The 16,281-nt window shown below is 35.7% G+C and overlaps 1 protein-coding gene across 2 annotated transcripts in view; it reads left to right on the top strand.

Annotated features, from left to right (window-relative positions):
- Positions 1-15,473, top strand: part of SYT14 (synaptotagmin 14) — a 215,191-nt gene extending 199,718 nt beyond the window's left edge. The window contains exons 6-8 of one of the 2 annotated variants that reach the window (XM_017888322.1): positions 8,966-9,155; positions 12,948-13,004; positions 14,254-15,473. In XM_017888322.1, coding sequence (XP_017743811.1) covers positions 8,966-9,155; positions 12,948-13,004; positions 14,254-14,567 — 561 coding nt within the window. In that variant the 3' untranslated portion in view covers positions 14,568-15,473. The remainder of the gene's footprint in view (positions 1-8,965; positions 9,156-12,947; positions 13,005-14,253) is intronic. The other variant, XM_017888323.1, reaches the window with a different exon arrangement.
- Positions 15,474-16,281: the final 808 nt, after the last annotated feature.

Genomic DNA, 16,281 nt, shown 5'->3' with positions numbered 1-16,281 from the left:
GGAAGATAGAATATTGCTGAACAGCGAGTGTACCTGTCTGATTCTTACTTTGGAAGCTTCCTCTCAGGGGTGTACTCCACCCTGTGAGGTGTGGGGTGTCAGACTGCCCCTAGTGGGGGATGTCTCCCAGTTAGGCTACTCAGGGGTCAGGGACCCACTTGAGCAGGCAGTCTGTCCATTCTCAGATCTCAACCTCCGTGTTGGGAGATCCACTGCTCTCTTCAAAGCTGTCAGACAGAGTCATTCGCGTCTGTACAGGCCTCTGCTGCTTCCCCTGTTGTTGTTTAGCTGTGTCCTGTCCCCAGAGGTGGAGTCTCAGTTGAAAATGCAGAAATCACCGGTCTTCTGTGTCGCTCGCACCGGGATTTGGAGACTGAAGCTGTTCCTATTCGGCCATCTTGCTCCGCCCCCCATAAATATGCTTTAATAGAATAAAGAAATAAAAGAAGTAATAGAAACTACAAAAAAAAAAAAAGAATAAGACAATGTGGGAAAAGAGGTTGATTTAAATAAGGGCCATATTGAACTTCTAGAATGAAAAAAGTCATTAAAATAGACTCAATGAAAATATGAAAAGTTTTGAAGAGTAGAATAAGAATGTTAAGCATATTTTCTAATAAGGACTCCAGAATGTGAGACTAGAAAAAACGAAAGATAATGTTTAAAATACATAGATCATCAGATTGAGAAATTAGAAGTTTTACACAGGATTATTAAAACTGAGTCCACACCCATAAAAATTACAGTGAAAGGATGAAATACCAGACAAAATGATAAAAGCAACCAGATAAGATACAAGGGAACAACAGTGTGACCAACAGCAGACTTCTCAACAGCTACAAGAAAGGCCAGAAGGCAGTGCAGTAGTATAATATACTACATGCTAGGTGTTGTTCTAGGTATTCAGTATACATTAATGAAAAACAGATATAAATTTTGGCTTGCATGAAACTTAATTCTAGGTAGAGAAGAGAGATTAACGTAATACATACAATAAGTATAGGGTATGTGAGAAAGAGGTAAGTACTGTGGGGTGGAGGGAGAAACAGGGTGAGCAGAATTAAGAGTGCTAGTGAGAAAGGAGGTGTAATATTAAATAAGGGTCAAGGTATAAGGCTCATTGGGAATGTGACATATGAGCAAAGACTTGAAAGAGGTGAGGGAGTTAACCATGTACAAATCTGAGGAAAGAACACCGCGAGCGGATGGAACAGCCTATCCTGAGCCCAGAGTGCGTGTGTTGTGTTCAAGGAATAGCAAGAAAGTGCATTTAGCTAGAACTCTATGATTGAGGAGTAAAGTAGTAAGAGGTAAGAGAGTAAAAGAGGCAGCCCTCTCACTCCAACCGCACAAAATCCGTATTTTTCAATACTCAAAAAAAAAAAAAAAAAAAACTTTCTAAGTCAACTCAGCGTCACAGACTACAGCATAATTAAAATTGGAAATATTTAGGCACAACCACAAATGAAAATACCTAAATTTGTGGATTTCAGCCCCTAACAGTATTATAAGGAAATGTCTAGCCTTAAATTTATTTCTAAGAACATAAGAATGAGGCAAATTGGTCAGCTATAAGCATTCTTCAACTCAGGAAGTTAGAAAGGGGAAACAGAGTAGAACTTAAAGAAAAACTGTGAAGAAGTTTAACATAAACAAAATCTGGTTCTTTGAAATTACTAATAAAAATAGATAACACCCCTGGAGATGTTGAACAAGAAAGAAAGAAAAATATGTCAAATTAAAAGGACATAACCACCAATTCAGTGGAGATCTCAGAATTATAAGAGAATGACTCTAGGAAAATAAATTTGAAAACAAAATGTGCACTTTTCTTGAAACATACAAATGTCTAAAAAGTGATTTAAGAGTAGTAGAAAACTTGAAAAGACTGATTATCATTAAAGAAATTCAGCCAGTAGCCAGAGTCCTCTTAAAAGAAAGAAAGAGAAAAAAAAGATGGTCGAGTTTCAGAAGCAAGTTTTACCCAACTTCAGTGAACAAATAACTTCTGTTATATAAGCTATTTCAGAGAATGAAAAGGAAAGGTATCTAACTTCTCTTTCGAGGCTTATATAATTTTGACACCAACTAGACAAGAATAACATGAGAAAATTATAAACCAATCTCATTTATAAACATATATGCAGAAACCCTAAATTAAGCATTTTAAAATAATTCAGCAAAAAATATACACATATGCCTATATTTATACATATATATTCTTCAAATAGGTATTGTTTCAGGAGACCATGAGAAAAGAAACTTACAAACTTTATAAACCAATCTGATAAGCAGAAATGCTAATTAAATATGTTCATATTGAATAGAGCAAAAAAGTGCCTATGTATATATACATATATATACATAAATTTTTATTATAGCAGGAATTTTTTTTTTTTTTTGAGATGGAGTCTCACTCTGTCGTCCAGGCTGGAGTACAATGGCATGATCTCGGCTCACTGCAACATCCACCTCGCAGGTTCAAGCAATTCTCGTGCCTCAACCTCCCGAGTAGCTGGGATTACAGGCGCCTGCCACCACACCTGACTAATTTTTGTATTTTTAGTAGAGACAATGTTTCACCATATTGGCCAGGCTGGTCTCAATCTCGTGACCTCAAGTGATCTGTCTGCCTCGGCCTCCCAAAGTGCTGGGATTACAGGTGTGAGCCACTGCACACAGCAGATCATAGCAGGGATTTTCATGACCATTTCCACATGATACTATGGTCAAACGCTGATAAAGTATTCTGTTATTATGGTTATTTATGTGAATGTTCTATGATTCATTTTTCTTCTTTCTTAAATCTTATCAGATATGTTAATTTTTAGTGTTAATATGTAGGGTTTATGAAAGAAAAAGTGATCATTTTCTGCTTTTATTGTAGCTCTTCCTTACCTAACCTGAATGTCAGAGCCGTGCTCCATGAGTGTAGTAACATCATGATTCCGTTTCATTGAACCATCTTTTCATCCTCCTCGGCTCCTGCAAGGCTAATAACTGCACAGCAAGGGCCTGTGGAGGATACTTACAATTGGAGCAACAGCAACAACATCACCTGCTCTCCAGTAATGTGGATAACAGTCCTCACTGAAGACCAAGGGGGAAAAAGCAGGGACAGACAACTCAGTTGAATGGGCTCTGTAGTTGATGTCTGTTTTTTCTGCCTAGTATTCATATATTTCTTATGCACACAGTACCCAGATTTTGGTTGGGAGACTAACCTGCCCCTGTGTTCTGCTGAAGCAGACTTTATTCCAAAGCCCTAGAATTAAATCTCATAGGCTCTAAGCAGCAAGTTCCAGGATTTGGGTTTGAGCAAGTAGGATGCTGTCTTCCTCTTTCCCATGACACTCAGAGCTGCTGGCAACTAGGAGGGAAAAGTGTGCCAGAGAATGAAGCCAAATTTGGGAAACAAATCTGAGAAATGAATAAAGGAGAACTGGTTCCTAGTGACATGGGTTGAGGCCTGGATCAATGAGTGCCAGAAGCTACCTGTGTACAAACTGTACAAAGCCACTGTTCACTCCAGTAGACTGTCCTTTTGATACACTCCGTGTTCTTACAAACCCTACTAAAACCCAGCCTGGCTCTCCTTTACACTAGACTTACAGTGTGGAGGATGGAAAGGAGGTGGGATTTGGAGCAATTACGCTCTTTCTTCCTCTCTCCTGAAATTGCCTCTGGTGATCTCCTCCTTACCTAGTTCCCTGGGGCTAGGAAAGGGCCCTGAGGAGGAATCCTTGCTGCTAGAGATGAAACTCATCATTAGTGGCAGCTTGACTTTGCAGCAGGTGACTTCCCTTGTTTTAACTTCAGCACCCTCTGTGATCGCCCCATTTTCAGAAAAGTATAATGGAAGCATTTCACATATAAATAAAAACTGAATGCTATCTTCCAGACACAGTGAGAATTAAGTTCCACAGACACTATTCAATAGATAATTCAGTTACAGTAATTATCATTGTACAGTTCAGTGGTTTCACCTTAAAAAATATTGAGCATAAGTAGTTACAAGTAAGCTGGCAGTAATTTAATATTAATAAAAAGTGCAGTATGTTTACTTAATAGGAATTATATTGTATTTTTAATCATATTGTTTTTTCTCTATGTATTTACAAGCTTCCACCTGATTTTAACCTATTCACACCATTAAGGAAATGTAATGGCTACCTTAACCACTAATTCTGGTTATGGTAAACATATAGCGTATATTCATTCCTCTAAAAATTACATATACTTCACTTTCACAGAATTATTTGTAATCCTTTACCCTAGGGCAGAAGACTCAGGGGGAAGGAGGGGAAGTATTAAAAAGAAGTAAAATATTATGCAAGATGGGAAGAAGTTTTACTTTGGGGAGCCTGTGGGACTATTCCTTTAAGTAGACCTAGTTATGATTGGAATGTGTTTGACTTTGCATTAATCACCTGCAGCTACTGCTACCTAGGCAAGCCCCAGTTATAAATTAGTGATGAGATCTGCAGAGGGAGGAGATGGAGATTCCTGAATATACACTGAATGAAGCAGCATGCCCTGAGGAGTAGTCTGAGGAAAGATGCCATTTGGGCAGATAGTGTCGATATTTAATTTGAGGTTGTTTGTTTTTGAGACAGATCTCGCTATGTTGCCCAGGCTGGTCTAGAACTCCTGGGGTCAAGTGATTCTCCTTTGTCAGCCTCCCAAGTAGCTGAAATTATAGGCGAATGCCTGTAACTTTTTTTTTTTTTTACTACAGTGATTCTGTTTAGCTATTTTTAAACTGCTTTTCTTGTACTGAGTGATCTCCTTGAACTGCCACAACTCTACCAATATTGAATGGGCAGTTACACTAATGTCAGTGGAAGGGACATGAGATTAGCACTTTTTCTAGGGTGTAAATTCATAATGAACTCTCCTAGATAATAGTTTCTTGTGTTACTTAAACACCACTATATTTCAGCAGGGCTTACTAAAATAGAATGTGATCAGCAAGGATCTTAATGCTCTTGGTTTTTTGGTTGGACTTGAAGGTAATGATTTTCACAGCAGTAAAGTGGGGAGTGTTCTCCTTAGGATCGAGAAAGGACTTTCCATTGCTTTCTTTGGGCATTGCCTTTTTTCTCAAAAGTGACAGTATGACTTCTGTGTATAAGCAACTATTAGGTTCACATCTTATCTGACAGTAGGTTAATGTGGAAAATACTATATTGTGAAAAATGTATCTCACAATATTCTAGCAGATGCTGCTAGTATAATAGCCTAATGTAACAAATGCACCAAATGTGCTCAAGCATGTTTTTGACACTATTTTCATAAGTGATGATATATCCTAATTGAAACTTACTAAAATTGTTTTCGTCTCCAACTGTCATGAAAACATACCAAACTATGTGTTTTGTATACCCATGATTTAAGAATATAAAATGTGTATTCCTTTTGGCTTCCACTCTGTAGTCTAGAGTTAAAAATACAAGATTTTAGCCTTCTGTATATTAGTCCAACAAGTTTGCTCAGGCTCCAGGTACGTATTCATTCTCCTTCATTACTTCTTCAGCCAATAGTAGGTTTAAACTCGAAGATTCTTATAAAACATTTAAAATTTTTTTAACTACATTGTTATACGGAATAGTGTTAGTGTCTTTTTTCTTTCCTTTTTAATTCATGGACTGGATCTCTTTGGGAATCTTCAAAGAAAGTTCTGTATATTTATTTTTATCATTGTATATTCATTTGTGTATACTGTGTCTTTTCATCATGTAATTCTTTTCTTAAATCTTTCTTGCAAAACCCAACACACATTAGAAAAGGGTAAAAAATGCAAAATGAATAGCCCATTTATCACAAAGCAAAACCCATGTAATTACCATCCAGGTCAAGGAAAGAAACAGTGTCTCAGTAACCCCAGAAACTCCCATCCTGCCCTTCCCAATCACTGTTCTTCTCTCCCACCTCCAGAGTTAACTACAATTTTTACTTTATGTTAATTACTTTTTTGCTTTTCTTTGTAATGTTACCACCTATTAATACATCGGGAACATAATGGTTTAGTTCTGCTTGGTTTGAGGTTTTGGTTTTTGGGTTGTTTGATTTTTTGTTTCTTTTTGTTACTTTACATAAATGGAATTATGCAGCTAGGTATCCTTTTGGGCCCAACATGTTTTACTTACAATCACATTTGTAAATGTAGTTATAATTGGTTTTCATTGCTGTATAGTATGCGGTTGTATGAACTCAGTACAAATTATTTATCCATTCTATTGCTTGGATCCAATATGAATAATGCTGCTGTGAACATTCTTTCATATGTCTCTTGATAAACATTGCACATATTTCTGATGGGTATATATGTAGGAGTGGAACTGCCAGCTCATAGCGTATGTATATTTATAACATTTAAAAAATTGGTATCACTTCACATTTCTACAAGAGAACTATGATAGTTCCCAGTGCTTTGTCCTCACCACAGTTGGTATTCTTTTAGCTCATCTGCTTGTTGTGTAGTGTTACCTTGTAGTTTTCATTTCCATTCCCCTGATTACGGATGAAGTCAAACAATTCAAAGAAACCTGCTGATATTTTTATTAGAATTTAATTTAATCTATTGATTAATTTGGAGAGAATGTTACAAAATTGAGCTTTCTAGTACAGTAACAGTTTATATAGTACTTTTTGATTTCTCTCAGTAATGTTCATAGTTTTCTGTATCGAGGCCTTGCATATCATTTGTTACATTTATTCCTACATATTTTATATTTAAATGCCATAATAAATGCTATTTTAATAAATTTTATTTTCTATTTGCTTCTGATATAATGTATGGATTTCTACATTTTACCTTTGTATACAACTGCAGTTCATCTGTAGATTTGTTCCTGTGTACATAATTATGTAATCTGCACATAAGGGCTTTTTAAAAAAATCTAGTCCCCTTCCAAATCATTATACTTTTTATTTCATTTTATTGTCGTCTTCACTAGCTGGTATCTCCACTACAGTGTTGACTAAAAGTAGTAATAGTTGGCAATTTCAAAGGGGAAACATTAACATTTTTTGCTATTAAGTATGATGTTGCATGTTGCTAGATTTGGTTTGCTAATAGTATATTTAGGATTTTTTCATCTAGATTCATGAATGAAAAAATCTTTTAATTTTTCTTTTTTATAATGCCCTTATTAGATTTTGGTTTTAATATTTTGCTAAATTCTTAAAGGAAGTTGAGGAGTGGTTTCTCTTTCTCTACTATCTGAAAGAGTGTGTAAGGCTAGCATTATTAATTAGAATTCACTAGTGAAGCCATCTAGGCCAAAGTTTCTTATTTTGTTTTGTATGTGTATTTTGGAAAGGCTTTTAATTACAAATTCAATTGCTTTAGTAAGACTGTTTCTGAACAGTCTTCCACCGTGTCTTTTGGTTGGTAATAACTTTCTAGAAAGATGTCTATTTCAGAGGTCTCCGACCCCCTGGCCGCAGACCAGTACCAGTCCATGGCCTGTTGGGAATGGGTGCCACACAGCAGGAGGTGAGCAGCAGTGGGCTAGCGAACATTACAGCCTGAGCTCAGCCTCCTGTCAGATCAGTGGCAGCATTAGATTACCCTCTACACCCTGTCCATGGAAAAACTGTCTTCCAGGAAACTGGTCGCTGGTGCCAGAAAGGTTGGAGATCACTGGTATATTTCATTCAAATTTCAAATTTACTAGAAGAAACTTGTTCATCCTATCCTCTTATTTTTTTCATGGTCTGTAGAATATATAGTGATGTCTCCTTCTTCATTCCTGATCATTGTTATTTGTCCCTTCTTTTTTTTCTTAATTGGACTCTCCAGAAGTTTATTCATTTTATTAGTCTTTCAAATCACCTATTTCTATTATTTAGTTACTAAAAGTATACCTTTAATTTCCAACAAATATAGATATTTTATTCTCCTCTAGAACAGAGTTGAGTTTCTAATCAGTCAAAAGCATTATGAATAATTTTCATCATTTGAAATTATTTGCTTTAATTTAAAAATTCTGTGTACTTGGGAAAATTATATTTTGTAGTTATTAGGTATAATATTCTGCATGTGACCATTAGGTCAATTTTGCTTATTGTGATGTTCAAATCTTCTACATCCTTATGGTACTTACTTGTCCGCCCATTTAGTCAGTTACTGAGGGAAGTGTGCTTATGTCCCCAGTGATTATAGATTTCTGTATTTCTCTTTCTAGTTCTGGCCATTTTTGCTTTCTGTATTTTGAGTCCATGTTATTAAATGCATCCAAATTTGGGATTATTTTGCTTTTTAGTAATTTCAGTGTTTTATCATTATTTCATATACTTCTTCATCTCTAGTGGTGATGATTGCCTTAAAGCCAACCCTGACTGATACTAATGTAACTACATCAGTTTGTTTGATTATATTTTACATGATTAATTTTTCATATATTGTTCAACTTTTCTATATCTCTGTGTTTTAGATGTTGACTTATAAATAGCAGGTAGTTTGGTTTTGTTTCTTTAAAGGCACAGTTAGGACATTTGATTATTGAGTCTAAATCTTTGTCAGTCGTTTAAGGTTGATATCTTTAAACAATAATTCTCATATTCAGAAAAAGTTTATTAACATCTATAGTTAAGAAACATTTATCTGATGTGTATATAAATATGCAGGGATTAGGTGATAGTCTTTAAACAATAATTTCTCATATTATATTCAGAAAACAGTTTATTAACATCTATAAGTTTAAGAAACATTTATCTGATTTGTATATAAATATGCAGGGATTTGTGAAGTCTTCTCATTTCCTATTACTTCTTTGGCTTTTATATAATGAAAAGAAATCCAGGGGCTAAAATATGCTAAGGACGATAATTCTAATCTGGTGTTTGGTTTGGTTTGCAACTCATCTTTATTGTGATTTACTTACCTAATCCAAATAAACATGGCATAACAGTATATCTCTCTTGCAAAATACTATAAAAATTTTATTATTGATTACAGGGCTGTGACTCCCAAATGAGTGTATCAGAAATGTCGTGTAGTGAAAGTACATCCTCATGTCAGTCTCTTGAACACGGCTCAGTTCCAGAAATTCTTATTGGCCTGCTTTATAATGCCACAACTGGAAGACTATCAGCAGAAGTGATAAAAGGCAGCCACTTCAAAAATTTGGCAGCAAATAGACCACCCAGTGAGTGAAAAATAACTTTTTAAATTCTAATGTTTTCTTTACTTTTGGGACTCTCAGTACTAGGGACGTCAATCCTATCATTTAGTCTTAACCAATCAAAATGAAATGGTGTAATCATCAGCTAATCTGTTTCATGTTTTCTATTTCCAGTCATTTGGGAAGTAGAAAAATTTGAAATTCAAAATATTAATAGTAAGGTGACAGAACTTTTAATTTTTCATAGTGTCTGCAAAATAAATTATCTCTATCATCTTTTAATGCCAAAAAAAGGTTACAGGGCCTTTAAAAGTGAGTAGTGTTCACAAATATGAACAGGAATGTGTATAGCTATTGTTAACTGAAGAATAATGTGTTTTCTATCTGCATGCAGTACTATGAACTATTTTATTTACTTCTGTATTTTCCTTCTTTCTCCCTTAACAATTTAAGAAGAAACTATTACTTCACATTTTTTCTCCTTTAAAATTATAACCCAGTACTGCCAGTAGAGACTTTTTGTAAATGGAATGGGCTTTGCTCTTACCAGGACAAACAGAATAAGGAACAGTTTGCAGTTTACCCTGGATGCTAAGAAAGGAAAGCTAGATGGCATACCTCTGCCCTGACTGTATGCATGTTATACCTGTTACTGTTCTCTCTCCAGATCTCTCTCCCAGTTCAACAGGGCCAGGGTAGGTTATGGGAGGATAGTGAAATTGTCACCCAGTATACCTCTAAAATGTTGGTACCTGTAAGAGGTAAACTGGGAAAGTGGCAACTTTTTTTTTTTTTTTTTTCTTTTTGGGAGACAGAGTTCTGTTCTTGTCGCCCAGGCTGGAGTGCGATGGCACGATCTCGGCTCACTGCAACCTCCACCTCCCAGGTTCAAGCGGTTCTCCTGCCTCAGCCTCCTGAGTAGCTGGGACTCCAGGCACCTACCACCACACCCAGCTATTATTTTGTATTTTTAGTAGAGACGGGTTTCACCATGTTGATCAAGCAGATCTCAAGCTCCTGACCTCAGGTGATCCATCTGCCTCGGCCTCCCAAAGTGCTGGGATTACAGGCATGAGCCACCGCACCTGGTCCAGCTTGTTTATACTTAGCTAAAATTAAAGCTGTTAATGCTGTAAACTAAAAACTTGAAAAGAAATCTGAAATAATAATGCCACCTTAAATTTTATTAAAAGAATTCTCACAGACTTACTTAATGCCATGTTTTATTCCAAGAAGCAAGTAATTAGTATAGGAGTAGGGCCAGGAACAGTATCTCATGCCTGTAATTCCAACACTTTAGGAGTCTGAGGTGGGAGGATCACTTGAGCCCAGGATTTCAAGACCAGCCTGGGCAACAAAGTGAGACCCTGACTCTACAAATTAAAAAATTAGCCAGGCGTGGGGGCTTGAGCCTGTAGTGCCAGCTACTCAGGACGGTGAGGTGGAAGGATCGCTTGAGCCTGGGAGATCAAGGCTGCAGTGAGCCAAGATTGTACCACTGCACTCCAGACTGGGCGACAGAGCAAGACCCTGTCTTAAACAACAACAAAAAATTGGCCAGGTGCCGTGGCTCACGCCTGTAATCCCAGCACTTTGGGAGGCCAAGGTGGGCAGATCATGAGGTTAGGAGATCGAGACCATCTTGGCCAACATGGTGAAACCCCACCTCTACTAAAATACAAAAAATTAGCTGGGCATGGTGGCGCATGCCTGTAATCCCAGTTACTTGGGAGGCTAAGGCAGGAGAATCGCTTGAACCCAGGTGTTGGAGGTTGCAGTGAGCTGAGATTGCGCCACTGCATTCCAGCCTGGTGACAGAGCAAGACTCCGTCTAAAAAAATAATAATAATAAATTAATTAATTAATTAAAAATTTTAAAAATAAAGGAGTAACTTTTTTACCCTTGAATTAAATTAACTCTTTCTAATTGTCATAAAATTATTTATTCAATGGAAGTAAAAAGTTACTATGTTATAATACTGGAAAACAATTTTGGAAATAATATTGGAAAGCTTGCTTTGTACATATATCATAGAAGGTATCTATCCCTGAATTAAAAGTCTGAAGGCTTAAATTCATATTGCTACCCTTGGACAGTTGATCTCACTCCCTTAAGTCTGTTTATTTATAGGTAAAATTAAGGTCGTGTATCTCACAGGGTAATTGTGAGACTCAAATCAGATAAAGGTGCATAAAAGAAGGATGGAATTATTATTGTCCCCTTTCTCATTTCAGAAGGAGAAATTGGGAAAAAAGAAGCAATTTCTAGAATAAACACATGTGGTAGTGTGACTTGATCATCTTCATTAGTATACACTTAGAATGCAAACTCAAAAGGCCTGGGGGATAACTGAAATAAGTAAAACTCATAGGTGAAAGATGGGGAGATGGTGAGGCCTGTGACAAACACGAGACTGCACACCCTGCCAGAAGATTTTGAGATTCACAGATTGTTAGCACTATACTGGATAAATAGAACATTGTTTAGGGTCACATTGAGCCCCCAGTTATCAATTTGCCACTTGTGCTTTAACTAATAATTTACTACATTTTTTCACAAATATTTAGCTGGAGATACTAAAAAATAGAATGAAATGATACGTTTGCCTTTCTATCCTTACTATAGTCACTCTGATAGAAACAGAGCAACAGGATCACAACTAAAAGGGAGGTCTGGCCAAGTGCAGGGATGGGTAATAAACAGATGACAAAAGATTAACATCTGCAAGATAGAGTCAATGTTTCAGGTTACAGAGTAGGTTATAGCAATTGCCATTATTTTACCATTAGACCTTCAGTATAAGGATAATTCATGGTGTTAGGTGGGAGGTAACTAGAAAGTAAGTGTTAGTCAATTTAAAGCCATTTTATGAAAGTGGAATATTTATAAAGTAAAAGATAAAATAGTTTTAACAGTTTGTCCTAAACAGTATATATTATATAAGATTATAGCCCCTCATATATACCTAGGTTATAAGCTTTGAACTATGTTATAGACTGAATAATCCCCATTTTTCCAAAGAAAGAGCAATATTCAAGAGCAAAAATTTCAATAGTCCTATTTTGTTTTGCATAATTAATTTATATATATTGGGAGTAGTGAAAGTATTTGAAATATTAAATTGATAAATTTTAAATTTAGCAATAATAAGCATAATAATAATTCTGATGATCCTTATAATTACTCTTATTCAGTCTTTTATAGTTTGATAATGTGCATGATTCTATGTTCAATGTGCTTTAGACCAAGAGGATATCATTAAAATATGTCCCCTTTAAAAAAGTGTAATTTTGTTTAAGATTACACAATAACCTTAAAAATTCTCATCCCGCGCGGTGGCTCAAGCCTGTAATCCCAGCACTTTGGGAGGCCGAGGCGGGCGGATCACGATGTCAGGAGATGGAGACCATCTTGGCTAACATGGTGAAACCCCGTCTCTACTAAAAATACAAAAAAAAATTAGCCGGGCGTGGTGGCGGGCGCCTGTAGTCCCAGCTACTCGGAGGCTGAGGCGGGAGAATGGCATGAACCCGGGAGGCGGAGCTTGCAGTGAGCCGAGATCGTGCCACTGCACTCCAGCCTGGGCGACACAGCCAGACCCCTTCTAAAAAAAAAAAAAAAAAATTCTCATCCCATGAATTTTACCCAACATCCCTTTTGTTCAGTCCTCTATCTGAATTAAAATGCTAAAGTTTTGTGTTCTTCCACTCCAGTGAACAGTGTTTCCTCTTTAATTCTAACCTTTGACCCTCTTTCACCCAACGATTGACATCTGGTCATTATTTCTTTTACTGCTTTCCACCCCCTGTTGTCAGATGGACTGTTCTGTTGTCTAAAACACTTGATAGGTGGACAGGTTTATATAATCCGAGGTGAGTTCCTGTAAAGGCTAATTGGATGTTGTCTTTTCATGCAAAACCAAAATACCCTAAAACTTGCCAGCAGTGAAGCTGTCCACCATGTTGGTTTCCAAAACAATGCACATTTATTATCTGTGGTACTTTAAATAAAACTAACTTAGAATTTATCTCTGATTATGGATGATGGTATTCAGAGCATATATGAAATAAGCAAAACTTTTAAAATAAAATTTTATTTTTTCATTCGTTTGTACTTTGATTCATACAACAGAAATAGATATTTCCTGATAAATATTGTAATTTTCTTTAAAATTAATTGAAATTTTGATATGAAGTACACATGATGGATCACCATGCTGAAGATCATTTGCATGAGTCTAAAAAACTTGAAAACACAGTCTTATAAAGAGAGGATTTGTCTCCCAAATAATCAGGCAATGAACTGTTACGTTTCACTTCGTACACTAAACATCACGTCAATTTTTTTTGTAATTCATAAAAATAGTTCAGCTATCATTCTTAAAATTTTACATTAAATTTGTGCCAAAAAAAATCCTATTGTATTTTAACTATCCTGAAAGCACATTAAATGTACTCTTGCATGAAACCAAGCAAAAGTTTTACTTGGTTTGCTAAACTTTGAACCCTTAATGCATTTGGCTTCATTTTGCCCTTAAATGTTTTAAAGTATATTTAAAACCACATCCATGCAGAGATTTTTTTTGACATTTCATCCTAAGCTGTTTTGATGTCATTTTTGCATTCTTGTCTTCTTCTTTTCCTCTTCACCATTTGCCTTCATTTCTATTTGTTTGTTTATTCTTATTCTCTGAAAACAGTGGAATGCTTTACAGTGTTGTGGCTAATTGAGCTTGCTAAGTGTTTATTAATGCTATGATGTCCTGCTTAGTGAAGCTAAATGGGAAGGGGAATGGGCAGGGGAGGGTAGTGGGAGGTCAAGGATAGGGTGGGAGGGTGGAGGAAGGATTATGAGGTATACCTTTAAATTCTAACTATTACCTAGAAATAGTAAGGTTAAGATATTATTACTCCCAAAATATCTTTGGCCTGCTTAGCATTCTCTGTATTTGTCACATATTATAAGCATCTACATCAAAATGGAATTGGTTGAATTTCCATTAAACACGGTATACACCATATCCTTTTAAAGTATAAATACTTAATTTTCTTAACCTATAAGAAAATTGTTTTGAGTTTGTTTCAAATGATATTTGTGATATGTTGTTTTTTTCTTCTTTAGATACATATGTTAAGTTAACTCTACTGAATTCCATGGGTCAAGAGATGTCCAAATGCAAGACATCCATTCGCAGAGGGCAGCCAAATCCAGTATACAAGGAAACTTTTGTTTTTCAAGTGGCCCTATTTCAGCTTTCTGATGTGACACTCATACTGTCTGTGTATAACAAACGCAGCATGAAAAGAAAAGAGATGATAGGCTGGATTTCTTTAGGTCTAAACAGCTCTGGAGAAGAAGAACTGAATCACTGGACTGAAATGAAAGAGTCAAAAGGACAGCAAGTATGTAGATGGCATGCGTTGCTAGAGTCATGATGGATAGAATAAGCAAACAGTTATCATCCAAGGCAGCATATTTCCAATTCCAACATTATTGTTTCTACCAAGTCACCATTAGAAGAACTGTTCTTTGAAGAATCATATTCAACCTTCTATCAAAATGCTTTAAGTTTTATGGAAAGAACATCTCATACTGACATAAATGAAGAAAATATGTGTATCTAGTAGAGCTTGTTTGGGAAACTGAGAAACATACATTATCATTGCTAAACTAACAGCCCTCCAGAAATTTAATAAGATGTTTTTGATTTGAAGTTAATTTTAATTTAGCAAAAGAGCCAGTCATTTTATGAAAATCAAAATTATAAGTGATTTTAAAACCAGAATTTTAGTTGCAATGCAATTTTAACATCACCCTACATATTATTTATAAAACATAGTTTGACTGGCCAGTCCCTGGTGTTTGTAATGTTCTTTAATATGAAAAAGTAGTTCTCCAACTCTATCATAAGTCATATCTAATGGTGAAGGGTTTCAGTCACACTGAAAATTGTTTTATTTCAGACATGTTCCCTTTGTGCACTTAGTTTCATTGTGCCTCACTTCCTCTCAATAGCACTAAATCTAAGTGCAAACAAGTATTCATTTTCATACAGGAATTTTTTTAATATGTTATTTTTTTAAAAGCTCATTTTTCATTTGCCTCCGCTTTTGCCTGATCCAAAGAGACCAAGTCACTGTACTGGTCCCTTGCAAGTCTTCTAGACAGGTTGTACTGTAGAACTACGTAACTTTCTGTTGAAAGCACTTCCTGTATTCTTGTATTCCAATGTAGGAAGCTAATAGAGCAGGACTTTACTTTAAAATTTCTTTCAGTGATTGACTCTTCAGAATTGCAGTAGTGTGAAAATACATTTTTTACAAACTGAAAATACAGTAGATAAGCTGTTNTGTTATTTTTTTTAAAGATCATTTTTCATTTGCCTCTGCTTCTGCCTGATCTGAAGAGATAAAGTCACTGTATTGGTCCCTTGCAAGTCTTTTAGACAGGTTGTACTGTAGAACTATGTAACTTCCTGTTGAAAGCACTTCCTGTATTCTTGTATTCCAATGTAGGAAGCTAGTAGAGCAGGACTTTACTTTAAAATTTCTTTCAGTGATTGACTCTTCAAAAATTGCAGTAACGTGAAAAGACGTTTTTTTTTACAAACTGAAAATACAGCAGATAAGCTGTAGAAAATGAAAAATAATTCAATTTTAATTTTCTGCTCTGAGTAACCAACACTGCGTAAAGCGGGTAGCATCCACAATAAGAAACTGTCCTCTCTCTAAATCTCCACTCTTACTTCAATTTATATTTCTGATATAAAGAGTATGCAGTTCTCAGTATGAATCGGAATATCGTGTTAAAAACAGTTCTGTGATTCCTTGTAAAGTTTCCAGTAACTTGTGACTAGACTTTAAGAAATTTACAGATAAAGTTCTTCAACGTGATGTTATCTTGTGCCTTTCATGTAAGTTAAATTTGCTCATACAGCTTGAAAGTTGTATTTGCAAAATTAAGCCTTCGATTTTTGTAAAGGTAACGATTCCTCAGAACAGTGTCGCAAGATCTTTATTTCCTCTGAAGTATGTAAAAGTTGTATAATGTGCTAATTGTTTTAAATGTCAAGGCACTTTCATTTGTTTTATATTTAGGAACTCTAATCAGGAATATTAGAAGCTGTTTTCTTTTTAATTTTACTTCTTA

The sequence above is a fragment of the Rhinopithecus bieti genome, unplaced genomic scaffold (genome assembly GCF_001698545.2).
Source record: "Rhinopithecus bieti isolate Rb0 unplaced genomic scaffold, ASM169854v2 scaffold_15813, whole genome shotgun sequence".
NCBI lineage: Eukaryota > Metazoa > Chordata > Mammalia > Primates > Cercopithecidae > Rhinopithecus > Rhinopithecus bieti.
The sequence above is the reverse complement of the archived record's forward strand: the minus strand, read 5'-3'. Positions and strand labels throughout refer to the sequence as shown.